This window comes from Lissotriton helveticus, chromosome 11 (assembly GCF_964261635.1).
Source record: "Lissotriton helveticus chromosome 11, aLisHel1.1, whole genome shotgun sequence".
NCBI classification, from domain to species: Eukaryota; Metazoa; Chordata; class Amphibia; order Caudata; family Salamandridae; genus Lissotriton; species Lissotriton helveticus.
In genome coordinates this window covers 55,094,834-55,115,165 of record NC_136072.1, presented here as the reverse complement: position 1 = coordinate 55,115,165, position 20,332 = coordinate 55,094,834, and the positions used below count along the sequence as shown (strand labels likewise).

At 44.9% G+C, this 20,332-nt stretch overlaps 1 protein-coding gene across 1 annotated transcript in view; it reads left to right on the top strand.

Annotated features, from left to right (window-relative positions):
- The window catches only part of LOC144790706 (uncharacterized), a 180,668-nt gene that overhangs the window by 84,475 nt on the left and 75,861 nt on the right, over positions 1-20,332 (top strand). The window contains exon 11 of the mRNA XM_078665426.1: positions 18,682-19,059. Coding sequence (XP_078521552.1) covers positions 18,682-19,059 — 378 coding nt within the window. The remainder of the gene's footprint in view (positions 1-18,681; positions 19,060-20,332) is intronic.

The following is a 20,332-nucleotide window of genomic DNA, read 5'->3' as shown; positions in this document are numbered from 1 at the left end:
TTAAAAAGTGTTACATGTTTAACCATACTGTATCTAATTCCTGTGCCCCAAGTGCCAGCGGGGTCTGGTGCAGGAAGTGACTTTTAGCTTTCTGACTGTCAGAAAGCACTAACCTTGTACTTATACCATGCACCTTATACCTGTTGTATGATCCAATGGGAGCATTGAATTCTTCCACCTCTCACTGCCTCTACCGATGACCACATACAGTGAGAATATAAGGGCTAATCGTAATCGAGGGAAAATTGGAATTGAATAAAAGGGAGAACAGAGCCACCAGGCACCACCACTTTAAGTCATAGCTTCAGCCATAGGTTGCATGTGTTCTGATTCAGCGAGGACTGTTCCCATTGGTGCAGGGTCAAGACTGATTTGCATATGGCTGGGTCCAAACTGATGTGGCATGGTGGGTGAAAAATTATGGATTGAGATGCAACCTGCGAGAATAATTCAAGCATTCCATACATTACTTTAGCATTTAATGCCCTAATTGCGTCAGGTACGCCTGGATGTGGGCCCCGGGCTCACTGTCCCACTGGAACCAAGCTGGAACCAAGCTGGCTAAAGAGCCCTAATTTGGAAGGAATTGGTCATAAGATGCGTGTGTTTTCCGGTTCAAGGAAGACCTGGCCTGGAAGTTTGGGCTTGCCTGTTCCCACGAGGAGCACCGTCAAGGCTGACTTTCTTATTGCTGGGTCCATACCCTCGTGGCATGGTGGGTGAAAAAAGATGGATTGGGATACGGCCCGAGCAATTGCCATTGGCTGAGATTGATTCAAGCATTCCATCATTCACCTTGTTGTTTCTCCAATCAGCAGACTACTGAATGAGGTTCCTGATCCAAGATATAGTTGGGTCTCTTCCTTTGATGCCAGTTCTTGTTTGAATCAGATATAACAAAGTCATCAACAAGTCTAGATTAATCACAACACATTCGTTCCTGTTTTTGTTGGCATGTTCATCACCCACATGCTGCTGTTTGTGTCCATGATGTTTGCTCCTATCATCCTGAATTCCCTCTTGATATTCTTCTGGATGTATTTTCTTTGCTCTTTCCAATTCTACAATATCAGGGACCTTTTGAAGTTTATTCTGCAGATGCTCCATCTTCAGCCAAAGTCTTCAGGATTGCCTAGAAGCTTTTTTCTATTTTGTGTTTTTTTCTTCTTACCTGGGACACTTTTAAGGAGATACTTGACACCTTACACATGACCTCTTAAGTGTAGAGTGACACGGTGGCTGCTGGGAGGAGGTGCCCTCTCCTTGGGCAATCAAGAAGGAAACTTGATTGGCCTTTAAGGCTAGTCAGTTTTAAAAATGACTCGGAGTGTTTCATTGGTTGAATGTTCAGGGATCCTTCATCCAATTGACAGAGTGCATTTCCCTGGCAATGGGGGGCATATCCACCATTTTGAGACCTGATTTGGTGCTACTGTTGCTCACAGCTCCTTTTCAAACAACCATTGCTGCAAGTATAGAAAGAGAGATTCCTAGGATACCCTCTGCTGCTTCAGAAAAGGAAAAAGAAAATATTTGTCTTGGGGAGAGTAAATTTAAAGAAACACAACAAAACTTGGATGTGTTGGAGTTCCTCACACATCTGTGAAGAAGCTGAATGTGTGGGTGGTCACTTGCAATTTATTGGGGGCAACGGACACTACACCTTTGGTAAATCAACAAAGCAATGAAATCTCACGTTGAAGCATGAGGAAGAGTACAAGGAGTATGAGAGGTTCCTTCAGCAGCAGAAGAGAATAGAAACAGGTCATAAGAAATCAGAGAGGCTACAGAAAGTTCTCTAAAAGGTGCTGCAGGAAGCAGAAGAAAACAATCCTTACCTAAGCATCTTAAAACTCTAATTCATTGACACCAAAATCAACATGTGAGGCAGAAAAAAGAACTCCAGGATTGGGAATAAAAAGAGAAAATAACATTACTTTAAATTCTAAGACACTCTTTGCCTCCAAAGATTAAAAAATTAAAAAAATTAAAAAAACAAAATAATCTGAAAACATGAAATCTAAAAAGCAACACCCCCTTAAAAACTGTTTTTTTAGAACCACAGCAAAAAAAAACAGACATTGTCATTATAAAGCACTGGAGCTTGCAAAGCTGACCACAGTGAGTTGGCAGCAGGGCATGGAGTATAACTGGCAGTGTGTAGCTATGCTTCAGCTGCAGGTTCCATCAAAAAGGCATTTTTTGATTTGCCTATAATTTTTGACCCTGTGGACAGATTTACACCAAGTTTAGATATTGCTTGGTGTTGTCAGCAACGGTCTGACATTACCATTTTCATGTCGATCCACACAGGGATCATCTTAGCTCCTATTGGAAATTTTGGTAGTGCTTGCAACGTAAGCAGCTGAATGTATTTACACCAAACTTGGCATAAAAGTAGAACTTTACTCAGAACTTAATAATAACAATAATATTTTCCAAAGTATTCCAAAGTATTTTTAGTAATTATTTTATTTTTTTAATTTTATCATTTATGAACATTAGCTAATGAAATGTATTAACATTAATTTAATTGGTTTAATGTGTTTTTCCCTTTTTGAGCTACAAATGTAGGTGGCACATTACCTTATGCCATGTATTATATATTGACATTTTTCTCTTTACCTTAATTGGATCTCTTTTGCAAAAAGTGAGGGTATAATATTTGTAAAAATATTTTAGAGTTTGTAAACAATACCAAACTAAATTCAATTCTTTTTTAATAATTAGTGATGTATGTTAGTTAATGTGCACAAACATTTTATTGAAGTCACATAACAGATACATTTATCTTATCAAAAAGCTTATTTGTTAAATTAGTCATATGATCAGTAAGTTGATATTTTTTGATGGTGAAAAAAATATTATTAACCAATCCCTGATTATATTTTTGCTAGGGGGTGTTGTAGCTTTCAGTTGTGCATGTATTTAAAGTCATTTCCATTTGATGCTCGAACTGTGTTGATGGAATGCCACAGATGTCTTAAAGACTGGATGCTACAATATTCCATCCTGAGTCTAATGGGCAGAGCAATATATTAACAAGCAAACCTTAGCGAACGATTTTGGTTATCCGGGTGTTGGGGTGTTAGGGTAACGAGATTTGAATTTCATGAGGTGAGATGGAGACCTGCAATTTCAGCATTACAGCATATGCCTAGAGTGATCCAAATTAATGGAATTATTTTAAATGTAGAAGATAATGATATTGGATATATTCCTAGTTTATGCTTTTGTTTTCTATTAATGGATGACCTTCCTTCTTAATATGCTATGTATCCGAAAATATGCTATTTTTTCATGCATTGCCCAACATCAAAAGTGTCTCTTCACTACTTACTTCAACTAAAAGTTGGCGTGTGAGCGCTGCATCAGGGAACAATGCTATTAGTTACTGCACATGTTGCAAATCACCAATTGCCAGAATTTACCAGTGCATTATAAGATACGAAAATCCTGATCTGTTTCATGAGATGTTGTTCATCTTATTGATGTTGGTAATGATGTAGTTAATGTTCACTTACAATGTGCTCTCAGACATACAATTCAATCCCTTCCATTAGCCTCTGTCCACAAAGTCCTTATGCTGGGAGTTCCAGGCCAAGCAATTGTTGAGAACAAAAACTACTCTTAGCTGGGCCCTGTGCTCCTAGCCCCTCACCCATGGATGTGAATTGCCATTGACTCTGGCTGTTCCAAGACTGCTCCATCATATATGTGCATGTGTATTCGAGAACCATCAAGGAACATTGGGATATGAGAACCTTTTATTGGGGTCTAGGACACGCATGCAAGATTGATGATGATAGGTTTACAAGCCTGCAGGTGCTTTTGAAAGCCATGTATTTAACATGCATGCATGCTTATTTGACAATTGAATTGCACTGTCAAGGGTGCACAAATTCTTTTTTGTCGAGCAGTTGAATACGCATTTCAGAACTATGAGGTTTCAAATTACTCCATGAGCTCAATGCACCTTTCCTTCTGCAAAATCCAGATTTGACAGCAAGTGACGATCTCTTCTGAAGAACAATGACGGTTGATGATATTATTGAGGAAGCAGTTGCTCAAAACTTCCTTGATTCACCTAGGCATGCTCCCCCAAGCCCAATGTGTCTGGGTCCAGAAGTATACAAATAGGACAATGCGGTGCGAGCCAGATCATCATACTCAAGGCCATCACCCGTTTGAATGAGTGATAACATTTAGGGGCACATTAGGATGCCAACCTATCGGAAAACGGGACCGCCCGCCTTAAGGGCGGGGGTCCCGGAAGTGCCATTAGGATGTGCCCGCCACAGTGGCGGACACATCCTGTATTTTCAGCATTGTGGCGGGCGGTGCTCTCTGCACCGCCTGCCACAATGCTGAAAATGCATTGCAGCATTTGCATGATGAAAGCGGCAGGCACCGCGCGGTGCCTGCCGCTTTCATTATGCAAATGCAGGGGGGTACCATAGGTACCTCCGTGTGCACCCCCCTACTGTGCTTCACTCTGGGGGCCCGCAGCGGGCCCCCAGAGTGAAGTCCGCCTGCCTTTCCCGCCACGGAAAGGCATTGCAAAATGCCCATGCTAATATGGCTGGCGGTGTCTGATAGACACCGCCACCATGTTATCCCTTTTCCGCCCCGGCTGCAAGGCGACCGGGGCGGAAAACAGGCGGGCGGTGTTTCCCACCGCTGCGGTCCCCTCCGCCATCGTAATATGGCAGGGGGGAATGCAGGGAAGGATGTCGGGCGGATTGCCTCCGCCTGGGTGGCGGTGGCCACCGCTACCCTGGCGGAGGCAATTCGCCCGACATCCTAATGGGCCCCTTAGTGCCTAATTACGATTGTGGCGGTCCTCACACCGCCAGACTCGTGGTGAGGCAACGGTCTTCCGACCGCCACATTACAACCTAGGCGTACATGCTGCACTGGGACCGCCAACACTGCCAGAGAACTGCTGTTCCCTTGCGGTGGTATAGCGGTCTGATGACACTATTATACTTGGCAGGACTGTTGCGGTCCCGCCAAGCATATTAAGACTTTCATCACCACCACTAGTTTCATGGAGGTCTTTCCTCCATGAAAACAGTGGCAGCGAGGAAAGAAAGGGGGCTCTACAGGGCCGCATTGTACCTACTCCATTCGATGCACACGGGGGCACAACATGGGCCCCCCTGTGTGCATGCACCCCCAGTACCAGCACGGTATGGACTTCACAGTGCATGCAGTGCTGGAACTTCCTTTGACATTCCCATTGTATAACTATGCGGAGACTCATTTGTTCTAAAATTATTACTTGGCACAGACACAGGCTTGCCTCACAATTATCACTGACCGTGATGATAATGATAACGCTGCGTGACACATAGTAACAGAATTCTAAATTCCACATATGACACCACTACACATTTTGGTGCCTATTTTATAGGCATCGCCCAGGAAACCCCAAAGGAACCGTCACCCGACAGTGACTAAATAAGTCATAATACAGCGGGTGGTTCTCACGCGGGTTTAGCCGTGGCGGGACGGTCCCGCCGCCACACCACCAAACTCGTAAGCAGGCCCATAATTCAAATAGCAGTGTGAAAACTGTAAAACTTAGAGGATTTTTGGGACAGGGGAAAACTGTCCTTCAATACACTTTTGGCCCCATGCCAATTGGAGCACTAGAGTCTAGCAGCAATGTGCCTACCGGATGTTCAAAGGCCTACTTTCAAATTCAGTGGCTGTACCACAAGGTAACCTTTCCATCTTCCTGGTGACTGTGGAGGGTTTAGCTGTTGTTAGACCATACAACTGAACACACTGAGCCTCAGCTCTCCCATCTCCAGGTTGTTCACACCGAATTATATTTACATTTCCCAAACAGAATCTTCTGGTGAGTGCAATGTAATCGATTATACCATCCATTAATCTCCATGTATCCACTGCAGATACAATTTATATTTGCTCTTTATCAGTGCCTGGATATTGCTAGTATTTCCATTCGGTCATTGAATTGCAAATATTTATACAAAAAAGTAAAAATCCCACCAAAAAGTATTTTTCAGATGCAGTTGAAATACACCCACGCCTCCAACCTCGGAATATACTGCACAATCTGTGTGTACATTTATTAGGCAATTAATATGAATTATATTTACACATTGTGAACAGTGAATATTCATGTTGCAAAAAGGTGAATTATTTTGAAAAAGTTTAAAGCAGTAATAACATAACCAAAATGTGATGCACACCATGCCTAGTGTGGGTACCCCTGTGAGCAGCAGCCTTGAACATAATTAACGAGTGCCCGTAGCCAAGCCCTGTGCCCAGTCTTCACACCATTAAAGCCTACTGTTCGCATAGTACCGTAGGCCTACTGTTCCCACCACAGGCAGCAGGCTTTAGTCATGAGGCATAGTCTGTTATCTGTTTCCATAGAAAAGTTTGTTTGTTTAATTTCTTTATGGTCTGAGCACCATTTGACAAATCTGCATAAACGTTCCAAACAGATTAAGAGACCATGGGGTATATTTACAAGGGGGTATCACCACCCTAATGTCACTTTTAGCGACTTTCTGATGGCGATATCCCTGACTCGTTATGTACAAAGCGGCATTAGGTCACTTATCGTGGCGTGATGGCGCCTTGTGACTAAGGCCTGTATTCACTCTTCACTTAGCGTGAAAGGGGCATGCAGCGGGGGATGTACGTTGTTACAACGCATGCTTTTACCACGCATGCTGTTACAACACAAGTTTTACAACGCAAGCCTTTACAACGCATTGCTTTGGGGGGTGCTGGATAGTGAATAGTTTAATTTACTATTCCAACTCCAGTCCCCGTTGAAAGTAGGGAAAGTGTTGGATAGTAAATTAAAACTATTCCCTATCCTGGAGCGCCCCCCAGTGCAATGCGTTGTAATGGTTTTCGTTGTAAAACCTGCGTTGTAAAGGCACTGCGTGGTAAAAGTTGCGTGGTAAAGGATGTTTCCCTGCAGTGGGCGTTGTTGTGGGCGTTCCACCGCAAGACCCATTACTTTTTGATGAGGACCCCATATTTACAATTCTGGAGAATACATGGTTTTAGACTGGCAATACGAGGAGAAATTATTAATTTCTGCTTGTTTTTGCCCTTTCCATGTGTGCTGCATTCTGCAGCACACAATCAAAAGAGTAAATCATCGTTCAAGATTGATTATGTGTCCCATCCTGCAAATAAACAATCGCCTCTTCAGTGCAGGCACCCTTGCGACATGGCGTAACACAGCTATCCAACATTTTGTTGTAAATATCCCCCTATGTTTCGGCACATATATAATGGCGCAGATCTCTCCGAGTTGCAGGGAGAAATACACGGGCAAGTCCCAAAATGAGCATTTTTAATGTTAACCTCCTTCAGAACATGTGCTCTGCGCGGAGGCAAAAAATTATGAATGAATTACATCACACTTGGTATGAAACTAAAACTTGACTTATTTTGGAATAAATCTAATAAATAGTTTCTGAAAAATCTGTGCTACTACAAGGTGTTGGGTTGGCTTCAAGGTGTTAATGAGAAGGGGTCTTTTGTACATCTTGACTATTAATCTGCAAAGCTTTCAGGGATCTGAGTCCAGGAATCCTCTGAGGATATTACATTTGAAAAAACAAATGTTTGGAGGAGGGAGCATTTTTACAAAACAAGGTTCCCAAATCCTTGGTGGAGTCAAACATATGGTCACTGTAGTGACCATTACAGGATGTCATGGGGCCGAAAGGAGCCAGGAGCTTTCCCGAACCCAAGGGAGGATGTGTGTTGGCTAGGATCCCAAAGCAGCAGATTTGTTTTTTGCAGGTTTATATAATGCAAACTCGACACAAAGGTATTGAAGCATTTTATGAGCACCAGTTACATTACACAAGGACACTTTAATTTTTTATAGATACAGGGAGGTTAAGTGATTTGCCCAGAATCACAGGATGCCGAGCGGACGCTGAGACTCGAACCCGATTCCCCAGTTCCAAAGTAGGCAGCTCTGTTCATTACACATCCACTCCCTAACTCTTCCCTAAGAGTGTGAATTCATGATTTTAGTAATAGGTCTGTAAATTCTCTAAAATAGTGATATCTCTTAGTGCCAGCGGTGAGATGTGGGACTGGGCCAGCTTCCTCATAAATACTTAATCAGTTTTAATCAGCTGCATAGTGGTGTGTGAATATGTGCAGTAGGACCCTTTTGATCCTAGGTGGACTCCTTACAAAATTATGTAATCAGTTGGGAGGTATTTGTGGTGTGTCTGGGCGTGGTCAATTTAGTATGTGATGCAGTGCGCTCAGTTAACGGGTTCATGCCGATGAATAAACACATGTATTACAGAGCTCCGTGTGTGGCGTAGTCATTTGCGTGCTCCACAGCTCGGGTGGATGCTACAACTGGCGACCAGTAGGGGATATGTATCCTGAAGAAACAAGACTGCTCTCCCTGAGAGTTTGCTGAGGTCCAGCAAACTGCTCATGCGTGCCATGTGCCATGACCGTCCTGACTAGCTTAGAAGCGGTCGCTCCTCACGCTGCTCCCTGCTGAAATAATTGGTATCGTAGCGCTTACTGCCAGACTGCTCATTGCCATTGAATTGAATAGCGCACTGCTCGCACTGCTTACTGTAATTAATCGTACCTGCTTATATCGACATCGTAGCGCTATACTGCAAGACTGCTCTTCATTTATTTTTCAACTGTGCACTGCTCGCTTTGCCTGCTTTATTATTTGTGCCTGATTGTGCCGGTGCCACTGCCCATTTAATAGCGATTTCAGGTTGTGCCCCAATCTCGTCCTGTTTCGCTTTTGGGCTTGCTGCCATTTTGTTGTTTGTTGTTGTGCCTCCCAGCCCGGCTCTCCACCCTGCTCCCGCCTCCCAGCTGCTCCTCCCTCCCACTGAAAGTTAAGGCTCTACCCATTAGTTCAAGCGCTGTGACCGTCCTGACTAGCTTAGAAGCGGTCGCTCCTCACGCTGCTCCCTGCTGAAATAATTGGTATCGTAGCGCTTACTGCCAGACTGCTCATTGCCATGGAATTGAATAGCGCACTGCTCGCACTGCTTACTGTAATTAATCGTGCCTGCTTATATCGACATCGTAGCGCTATACTGCAAGACTGCTCTTCATTTATTTTTCAACTGTGCACTGCTCGCTTTGCCTGCTTTATTATTTGTGCCTGATTGTGCCGGTGCCACTGCCCATTTAATAGCGATTTCAGGTTGTGCCTCAATCTCGTCCTGTTTCGCTTTTGGGCTTGCTGCCATTTTGTTGTTTGTTGTTGTGCCTCCCAGCCCGGCTCTCCACCCCGCTCCCGCCTCCTCCACGATCCATTTATGACAGATGCATTTGCGCGCAGCGTTCACGCGCAGCGGACGCGCCCCATGCGCGCCGAAGGCACGCCAAAGGTAAGCCCATCTACGCCCGTCCGCGCCCGGACTGCGCCCAGCGCCAGAACCCCTGCCCCCGTAAAACCCACTCCTCCCGCATAACGTACGACGCCTCAACCCTCTCAGCACTTAACCCCGACCGACTTCCAAACTGCTACCAAGCCACCCCAGGACGCACACATGGACCCTTCACCTGCCACTCCTGCAAATTCGATTGCATCAGGACCCACACCAAATCCACAAACTCCAAACAGAACTCCGACACTAACCACCTGAAGTGCATCCGGCTCAACACCCGCTCGGTCCACAGACACGCCATTGAACTTTGGAACCTACTCGACACCACATCGCCGGACGTCGCCTTTCTTACAGAAACCTGGATGAACGCCTCATCAGCACCCGACATCGCCATAGCCATCCCAGGAGGCTACAAGATCATCAGAAAGGACCGCATCAACCAAACAGGAGGAGGCATCGCCATCGTCCACAAGAACACCATCCGCATCACGACCAGTTCCGATGATAACCTCGCAGCCACCGAACACCTTCACTTCCAGATCCACACCGACCCCAAGACCACACTCAGAGGCACCCTCATCCACAGGCCACCAGGACCCCGCACACAATTCAGCGAAGACATCACCGACTTCATCAGTCCACACGCCCTCCCCTCCGAGGACTACATTCTACTGGGAGACCTCAACTTCCACCTGGAAAAGAACAACGACAGCAACACCACCACCCTTCTGGACAACCTCGCCAATCTCGGACTCAAACAACTTGTTGACACCCCCACCCACTATGCCAGGCACACGCTCGACTCAATCTTCACCTCCAGCAAACACATCTCCTTCAATCACACCACAGCTCTCCATTGGACGGACCACAGCTGCGTTCACTTCAACTACAAAAAGACTACGACCCACAACCATCCACAACCAATCCCCCACAGAAACTGGAACAAAATTACCACCGACCAGCTCTTCACATCACTTCACCATAACCCTCCTGCCAAATCCTTGGACCCAAACCAAGCAGCCACCAACCTCACACAATGGATCACCCATAGCGCTGATGAATTAGCACCCTTGAAAAACCATCAAATCAAGCAAGGTAGCAAAAAAGCCCCCTGGTTCAATGATGACCTTAAGAAATCCAAGAAGATCTGTCGCACCCTCGAGGAAGCCTGGCGAAAAAACCCAACCACTGACAACCTGGCCACCTTCAAGAACGCCACCCGCAAACACCACCAACTAATCCGATCCACCAAGAAATCAGCATTCAAGGATCGACTTGACAACAACGCCCACAACAGCAAGGAACTATTCAACATCGTCAAAGAGTTTACCAACCCCACCGCCGGCACCAACGACATCACTCCCTCCCAAGACATACATAACAGCTTTGGAGATCAGCCCACCCCACCCACCTCTGAACTTAAACCCCCCTCCAACAACCTCGGCGCCTGGAACCCAATCACCACTGAAGACACCATCCGCCTGATGAACTCCATCCACTCAGGATCGCCAACCGACCCATGTCCCCACCACATTTTCAACAAAGCAGACTCCATTATCGCACCCCATCTCCGAGACGTCATCAACTGCTCCCTCAACTCCGCGACCTTCACGGAAAGCTGGAAACATGCCGAACTCAGCGCCCTCTTGAAGAAACCCACAGCAGACCCCACCGAACTTAAGAACTACCGCCCCATCTCGCTCCTCCCTTTCCCTGCCAAAGTCATTGAGAAAGCCGTCAATAGTCAGCTCGCCACCTTCCTCGAATCCAACAAATCCCTCGACCCTTCACAGTCCGGCTTCCGAGCCAAACACAGCACCGAGACCGCCCTCATCGCAGCAACAGACGACATTCGTACTCTACTGGACAACGGAGAAACAGCCGCCCTCATCCTACTTGACCTCTCCGCAGCCTTCGACACAGTTTGTCACAGCACTCTTATACAACGCCTCAGCAATGTCGGAATACAAGGAAAAGCATAGGACTGGATCATCTCGTTCCTCGCCGGAAGAACCCAGAGAGTCCGCCTCCCCCCTTTTAGTTCAGAGGCCACCGAAGTCATCTGCGGCGTACCACAAGGATCATCACTCAGTCCCACCCTCTTTAACGTATACATGAGTCCCCTCGAATCCATCGCGCGCCAACACAACCTCAACATCATCTCCTACGCAGACGACACCCAGCTGATCCTCTCCCTCACCAAAGACCCAAACACCGCCAAAACCAACCTACACGAAGGGATGAAAGAAGTAGCCGAGTGGATGAAGAACAGCCGTTTAAAACTGAACTCGGACAAAACAGAAGTCCTCATCTTAGGATCAACCCCCTCCGCCTGGGACGACTCGTGGTGGCCACCGGCCCTGGGAAACGCACCCATACCAATGGACCACGCATGCAACCTGGGCTGCATCCTGGACTCCTCCCTCTCGATGACCAGGCAAGTCAACGCCGTCTCATCATCATGCTTCAACATCCTACGTATGCTCAAAAAAATCTTCCGTTGGATCCCCACCGAAACAAGAAAGTCGGTCACCCACGCACTGGTCACAAGCCGACTGGACTACGGAAACACCCTTTATGCCGGAACCACAGCCAAACTACAGAAAAAACTCCAACGCATCCAAAACGCCTCAGCCAGACTCATCCTAGACATTCCCCGCCAAGCTCACATTTCCGGTCACCTGAAAGACCTCCACTGGCTCCCTGTCAACAAGAGAATAACGTTCCGTCTCCTCACCCACGCACACAAAGCCCTCTACGACCTAGGACCTGAATACCTCAACACGCGCCTGTCCTTTTACACCCCCACCCGCCAACTCCGTTCGTCCAATCAAGCCCTCGCCGCAATTCCAAGAATCCAAAGATCCACCATGGGGGGGAAGATCCTTCTCCTACTTAGCGGCCAAGACCTGGAATTCTCTCCCTACCTACCTCCGCCTTACACAGAACCACCTCTCCTTCAGAAAACAACAAAAAACTTGGATATTCGATAAGTAAAGTACCCCCGTCCCTCAAGCGCCTTGAGACCCTCTGGGTGAGTAGTGCGCTATATAAATTTATGAACTTGAACTTGAACATGTGCGCTACAAGATGAAAGCTACGGTTGGCTTATGTGCAGCCCGCCAGAAGTCTACTTGTAAGGACTAAAGAATGAATAGTGCGCCACAGTGTAACACAGAGCCATTGTTCAAACAAAGCAGAAAGTGCTAAAGGCCAAGATTACCAGGCACAAAGAAACTATAGAGGCAACAACAACCAGGTATGAAGCACAGAGTTGAGAGTGGTGGCGAAGCGGGTGCAAGAGACAAAACCATTACTCACCGCAACGAAAGAAGATGGCACTGTAAGACATCAGCCTGGCCGCGACAATCCAAATGTAAACTCGCGGTTGATGCTTACATAAGGTCTGAGTGAGCAGCAACCTTCGTCAGCACAGCATATATGCGCAACATCGGTAAGTCTCAACATAGGTTATGACACTGCTAAGTTCCTGAAGCCACCACTGCCATTCAACACTGCTAAAAGGCTGAATATTGACTGCATGGATTGAAACATTTGATGACTTCATAGATGCTCTAGAAGAAGTAGATGACAAAGAGATCATCAAATTCTTAAAGAACCTTGCAGGTGATGGAGTGAAAGAAGAATTACAGAAAATATCACAAGCTGATGAAGAATCGTACCATTAAAACCATTAAATCAAAGAAACTTTGGAAGCAAAGTTCAATCCGGTGCCAAAGGTTGACTATGAAAGGTCAATTTTTAACCAGGCAAAACAGCAGGTTGATGAAACCATGGATGAGTTTGTTGAAAGACTTGATACCCTCATAGAACACTGCAGGTTCAGTGAATCCAATGACGAAGTAGCCAAACGCCTCTGAGTCATCAATGGTTGCCTGTCCGATTCGTTCAGACAACGCATGCTGAGAGAGACACTCTCGAAAAGGTACTCATGGCGGCAAGAGATGAAGAACGTGCAGATTGATAGGCTGTTGATATAGAAGCTGGAACAACCCAGAATGAATTAGCTTTGATTATGAAGAATAAGCTAGAAACACAAAGTGGAGGCCCAGAAGACAATGTCTCAGAAGAAAAAGTAACGGTGTTTCTGATCTGAATTCTTGTTTCCACATCAAAGTAAATGCCCTGCATTGGACAGATATGCAAAGGCTGTGGAAGAGAAAACCATTTCATAGCGGCCTGCAAAGTGAAAGAGAAACTAAATGCGTCATGTTCAGAAGAGAAAATGTGCACCAGAAAGTTCCTGAAGCAGTCTTACCACGTCCACAAGGCCAAACAACAACATCAATTATGTCAAGTAGAAACTAAACAAAGCTGATTGTCTTCAAATTCATCTTCAAAAGGCTCCTCTGTGTCATCACTGAGTGACAGTGAGGAAGATGGATGTGCAATGGTGATGTTGACCGCAAAAAGACATGCGCACGTAGGTTTGCTGCTTGCAAGGTAGAATCCAGGTCAAAGAAAGATCACCACGTGAAGCAAGCAAACTTATTTGGCCGTTGCTTCAAGATCACACTAAAGGAAAATCCTTCAACTTTCATTATAAACAGTGCGGCATAGATATATATCATGCCGCCAGAATAGTACAACAAACTGTTGTCGGTAAAACGTCTAAGGTCATCCAAAACAAAGGTGTACACATGGGCTGCTTCTACCCCATTGCAAGTCAAAGGTCATATGAAGTGACCATGAGGCATAAGAAAATGACATTACAAGCACCAATTCATTTTCTCCAATGTACTTCGTTGAGTGCATGTTTACTCAGTTTCAGCACTGACATGGGACTGATATCCATCAACTACAACTTCAATGCACATTCTGAAATAGTGAGTCAATTCCCATTGAATCATAGCCTAGGGAAACCAAGACAATGTTGCTGCAATTTCACATTAATGAGGACGTTCGTTTTGGTGCTCAGTGACACTCTCAATTGCTTTTCATTTACGGGAGTCAGTTGAGAAAGAGTTAAAAGCATTACTAAAGCATGACATCATAGATTGCTCTACTGGTCTGAAGCCATCTATTTTGCCCGTAGTGGTGGTGCCAAAAAGGACAGTGGAGGAGCAGTGCACATTTGTGTTGATATGTTCCAGGCCAACAAAGAAATCAAGAAAGAAAGACATCCAGGGCCACACATAGCGAACATGATTACACAGCTGAATGGTGCCAAAGTCTTCTAGCATCTTGATTTGAACAAAAGATACCACCAACTCATGCTGGAAGATCACTGTAGGTTCATTACTACTTTTTCAACTCATGTATGTTCGTTCAGATATTCAGACTCAGTTTTGGTGTGTTGTCGGCTGCAGAAATCTTTCAGGATGTCACTCACTGAGTAATTCAACCTGTCACACATGCTTTTAACTACAGTGATGATATATTAGTGTTTGGGCCCACACAAAAGGAACATGTCAAAGCTCTTACATACACAGCCATGGCCGGCGCAAGTAAGAGAAGTGAGGCGGAGGGTGGGTGCAATCAACAGATGATGACAAGGGAAAAAAAATTAAAAAAATAAAAACACTTACCTTGCGCTTGCAGCATCGCCAACTGGGCAGAACAGTGAGATTAAGGTAAGTGTTTTTCTTTTTTTTAAATGATATTTTACCTCATCATCTGTCGACTCCCGCACCCCACTCCTCCGCCCCATCGCTCTTATCTGCACCAGCCATGGCTGTACACACATATGTCGTTTGGTTGCCGATTCAAAATCTTTGGGCATATTTTCTATGAAGGGGGAAAAGTGTCTTGGTCTTCCCCCTGTATCTAAGACCAGAGTAAAGAGCTTGGGTGTATGGCTGGATAATGCCCTCTAGTTTGACCATCAAGCAGTGAAGGTGACAGGGGTATGCTTTGAGATACTTAGAGCTCTGCGGAGAATACTTCCGCTGCTGCCTATGAATGCCAAACGTATTCTGTTACAGGCTCTGGTATTGTTACAATTGGACTTCAGCAACTCTCTTTACTTGGGAGCTCCAAAGGCAACAATTAGAAAATTGCAGGTGGCACAGAATTGTGCTGCTAGGATGCTAATGGGCATTCCTAAATCCCGATCAGCCAAACCAGCTTTTAAAGCTCTGCACTGGGTACCCATTCCTGAAAGGATAAAGTTCAAGGCTTTATGCATTGCCCATAGGACAATCTGTGAAAAGGGTCCAAAAATAAATAAAACCCTCCTAACTTCCTATTGACCTTCTAGGGAGCGGCGCTCACGCAACCACAATTTGGTAGTTGTTCCTAAAATTATAAAGACAAGAAGTGGAGGAAGATCTTATGCTTATAATGTGGGAAGGCTCTGGAACTCCCTTCCGTTACAGATGCGTTCTGAATCCCTCATCCTGCCTTTTCAGAAACTTTTAAAAACCTGGCTTTTCCAGCAAGTAGCCGTATAAGTTAATTGGTTGTCTTCTTGATCGCTAGCGCTGGGATGCCTGAGGGTAGCTATGCCCTGTATAAATGTATAATAATAATAATGACTCCGACCTTGAAAAAGTACAAGCAATGTCATCCACCTGTCCCCTGCAAGATGTAATCATGCTGCGATCCTTCTTAGGCATGGCCCGCTGTTGCTCCAGATACATTCATGATTTTGCCATGGAGAGAGCCCCATTAAGAGAGTTGACAAACAAGAATGTCCCCTTCCAATCGATTTCTGAATGTGACTAAAGGTTCAAGAATATCAAAGACGCCATTGAAAATGCAACTGAAATGGCTTCCTTTGATCCAAAGTTACAAACTGAGATTGTTGTGGACACAAGGCCCCTGGGGTTGGGCGTGATCCTTGCTCAACACAATGGACTTCCAAATGCTCAGAGACACATTGTGGCCTATGCTAGCATAAGTCTATCTTAGACTAAATGTACCTATTCTCAGCCTGAAAAAGAGAGCCGCCCAACTGTAGTGTGGGTTTATGAATATTTTCATGTGTTTCTGTGCAGAAGCTTTTTACCCTTGTCACTGACTACCAAGCATTTCTCATCATTTTCGAAAATCATAAAGCCAAGCTTCCCCCCCCCCCCCCGTATCGGGAAGTGGGGGTTGAGATTGCAAGAGTATAATTACACAATTGTGCATAAGCTCGGGAAGTATCAATAGCTTGCAGATTACTTCTCACGAGTGCTGTTACAGCGTCACAGTGCAACATCTAAAGCAGTTGAAGCATATATCAACTTCATAGTAAAGTTTAGCACCCCTGCAGCTCTAGGCATTTAGCAGATCATTGCTGTTACCAACACAGACAGAGACATGCTCACACTCAAGGATGTCATTGCAACGCATTCATGTAGAAAGCATACTCAACCTCTCACTGATGACGCTGAATTTTAAAAATGTGCGGGAAGAACTTTCTGTGACTCAAGAAGGTGTTATAGTAAGAGGTTTGAGGATCACCATACCTGAGAGCTTGAGACAACAAGCCATTGAACTGGAACACGAAGGTCATTGTGGCATTGTAGCCACCAAGTGAGCTCTCAGAGACAGAGTCTGGCTTTCTCGTCCTGAAGAACGAGTTGAGAATTAACTGAAACTATGTCACCTGTGTAACTACTTATCTCCCAAGACAACACAGCATCCGCTAAATATGTCTGACCTTCCTAAACGAGCTCGAGAGAAAGTTACAATTGATTCTTTGGAACCTTAAACAATGGCCTTCATCTCCTGGTAGTTATTGATGAGTACTCACGTTTTCCCCTGGTGGAAGATTTATCATCACCCACACATGACAAAGTCATCGAGAGGCTGGAAGATATTTTTGCACCTTGGGGTGTTCCCAAAATCCTCAAATCTGACAATGGTCACCCTTCAATAGCAGAGAATTAAGGACTTTCTCGGCTGTTTGAAAGTCAAGCATCAGAAAAGCACGCCTCTCTGGCCACAGACAAATGGCATTGTTAAACAATTTATGGAGACCCTGAAAACAGTGGTTCAGCGTGCTGTGTTCGATGAAACCGATCTCAAGTCAGCCTTATGTCCAGCCCTTTGTGCTTATCGGTCAGCTCTCCATTTGACAGCAGGTGAAAGCCCTGCCACCTTGCTGTTCGGTAGAGCTTTTAGGACAAAGCTACCACAATGGACCACAAGTGGAATAATAGACCCTGATGAGATTCCTGTCACAGACACTTTCTGCAAAAGTAAGATGAAAGTCTATGCAGATAAGCGCCAATGCACTCGGGGCTCGCTTTTGAGGACAGAGACCGGTTACCGACATACAAAGATAGAAACGTAAGACTGACGCTCCATTTAATTCCAAACCATTGAGATTCGTGACAAGTAAAGGATATAAGGTGACCCCTCAATGTCCTGTTTTATGTTCTGTAGGACCCTTGTGGTCCTAGGCGGACTCCTTACAAAGTTACGCAATCAGCTGGGAGGTATTTGGGTGTGTCTGGGTGTGGTCAATAAAGTCTGTGACGCAATGCGTTCAATTAACAGCTGCATGCTGAAGAATAAAGACATGTATTACAGAGCTCCGTTTGTGGTGTTGTCATTTCCATGCTCCAGAGCTGGGGTGAATGCTACAACCTGCCATCAACCAAACACCACTAATACGTAGGGAGGCATAAACACACCCGCACACATATCCACATGGAACCGGAGGCAGTGGAGTCCCACAGAAGCTATATTCTCCCTCCAGATGTCCATCTACCAAGGAGCTTTCCCTTATACAGAGAAGGAGGTCATACATATAGTGAGCCCATTTCCCTCTTCTTCCACCTCTTATCACAGGCATAAAGAAGTAAAATAACAATATAGGGAGCAGCATATTGGAGCCTGTGCTCGTGGAAAATAGACAAGAAAGAACATAGGCATATGTTTCTTTACCAATGAAATTGGCTACATTGTTATTTGAAGGCCAAGGGTCACCCTTCTCCTGAGGGGATTCACTTCGTATATCTGTCATTGTTCTGAGACATTCTTTGCTAGTACTCCAAGAGAAAGCAAATAATGTGTCCAAGTAAGAGCTAACAAACACATAAACAGGCAAAGAATCTATCCATAGGATGATACAAAAATAGAAAGGGCAAAGTTACTTTAAGGAACAAAGTAAATTAGGGAATATTTTTTTAAGGGGGGTGCCATAAACCAGGAAAAGCAATAGAAGGCAAAGCTTAAGGTTCGAGTTAGCACTAAAGACTGTATGTCTGACTTTATTTGGTGAGTCTTACAGGCCAAAAACAAATCCTAAACTAAATTCTGAAGGATGATACTGTGAGCTTTGCTGAATTACAAAATGCTTGTCCTGTAAATTTGTTCTTAATTCTTACAGGGCCTCAAGATTTGTTTGTAAATGCTACAACAGTGGCCATCGCACAAGTGGTGGCAACCACTTTCACTGAAAATGCTTCTCAATCAGTGCCCACTAAAGGGCCTGGCACTTTCCCTACCCCTGGGGCTGGACAAGAGTCCAGAGGCGCCAACCAAAGCAGCTCAACCTCACCACCAGTGACAGCGTTCAATAACATCAGCATCGCACAAGCAAACACTTCTGCTGTGCCAGCGGCATCATCTGCCTTAAGCTCTACAGCGACAATAACAACGCAACTCAACAAAATGAATGAGACACAGAATTCAGTGAAAGATTCATCAACAGCATCACTCACATATGCAGGCGGATCAAATCAAAGCACACCAACTTTACCAACAGGTAAGGCAGGTCAAGATACAAACCTGAGATATATTTTTCAGACTCAGTGATGGTGACTTTATTATACTTATTTGATTTCTGATTATATTGGCTCATTTGGCCAATTCTGCAAGAAAGTTGGCAAAATGCATACAGGCTCAAGAGTGATCTTGCAAAGGTTTCCACACTGATCAAGAAAGGTAAAAGTTATATTGGGGTGGCAGGAGCTGGATGTCAGAATTCATATTTCAATTCTGAATATTCCTGTAGGGGAGATTTACTTAAGGATGGCTCAAAAACTGTTGTGCAGTTATCAACTACATTTATCATTCATCTAGAATAATGATTCAAATTTTAGCATTGCTCTGTTGTACCAAAATGGTTATGCCAAAAGATGTTCCAGTAAAACATAAACTTGAGCTCAGGATTGGGGAAAAGCTCCCTGCCAAGTGAAGGGTGCTACTTGTAGGGACATTAGGGCCTGTAAATGTGTTTGTGCATTTGTAAACAAGTTAACCACCAGCCATCACTCTCCCTTTACCATGGTGGAGGTGCAGTAGCTGCCATTGCTTAGGAGCAGGAGGCATATTGTGTGCTGGTGCTTTAATGTGCTATGTGCTAAGTGGATGATGCTATACAAACATTGTGGTCATCCACTAGACTCGAGAATGTCTAGTCCATTGGGGAAAAATCAAAAAGGGCAGGATGACAAAGCGCAAGCACTTTCACCTTGTACAGTGCACACATAAAAGCAATTCTAGGCACTGCTCACAATTTGGAAATTATTGCAATGCTTCTGAAGTGCTTTAGATATCTGTTGACCTCATTATGAGGGATCAGTTAATTCAGATTCAGTCTTGTAAGTAACTTTATCAGGCCCATTGCATTTAGAAGTCTGCTGGAACACTGCTGCTCAGTGGTATTTCATCCACAGACCTGCACCCGGAGACTTCACCTTCTGCAAGTCCTTATAAGCTGTTGCTTTATTTGTGGCACCCATCCTTGTCTCCCATAAGACACCACTAGTGGGATATGCACTCTTGAAATGTGTGAATTCTGGGTACGGGTAAGGCAAGTGGTAAGTTCTACTTCAGTCTTAGTGCATGTATACTGTTTAGGTCTGTCTTGACAATGCAGAGACATGCAATATCTACTGTTACAAATTCTTGAAAATATAGATACGGTTGGCTTTGGTTCCACCCAGAAGAGCTTTTCTCGCTCCACTCCTGCTAATGGTGGTTTGGTGTACCATTCTGCCCTGTAGAAGAGCTTCCATTGTAATGTATGAGGAACT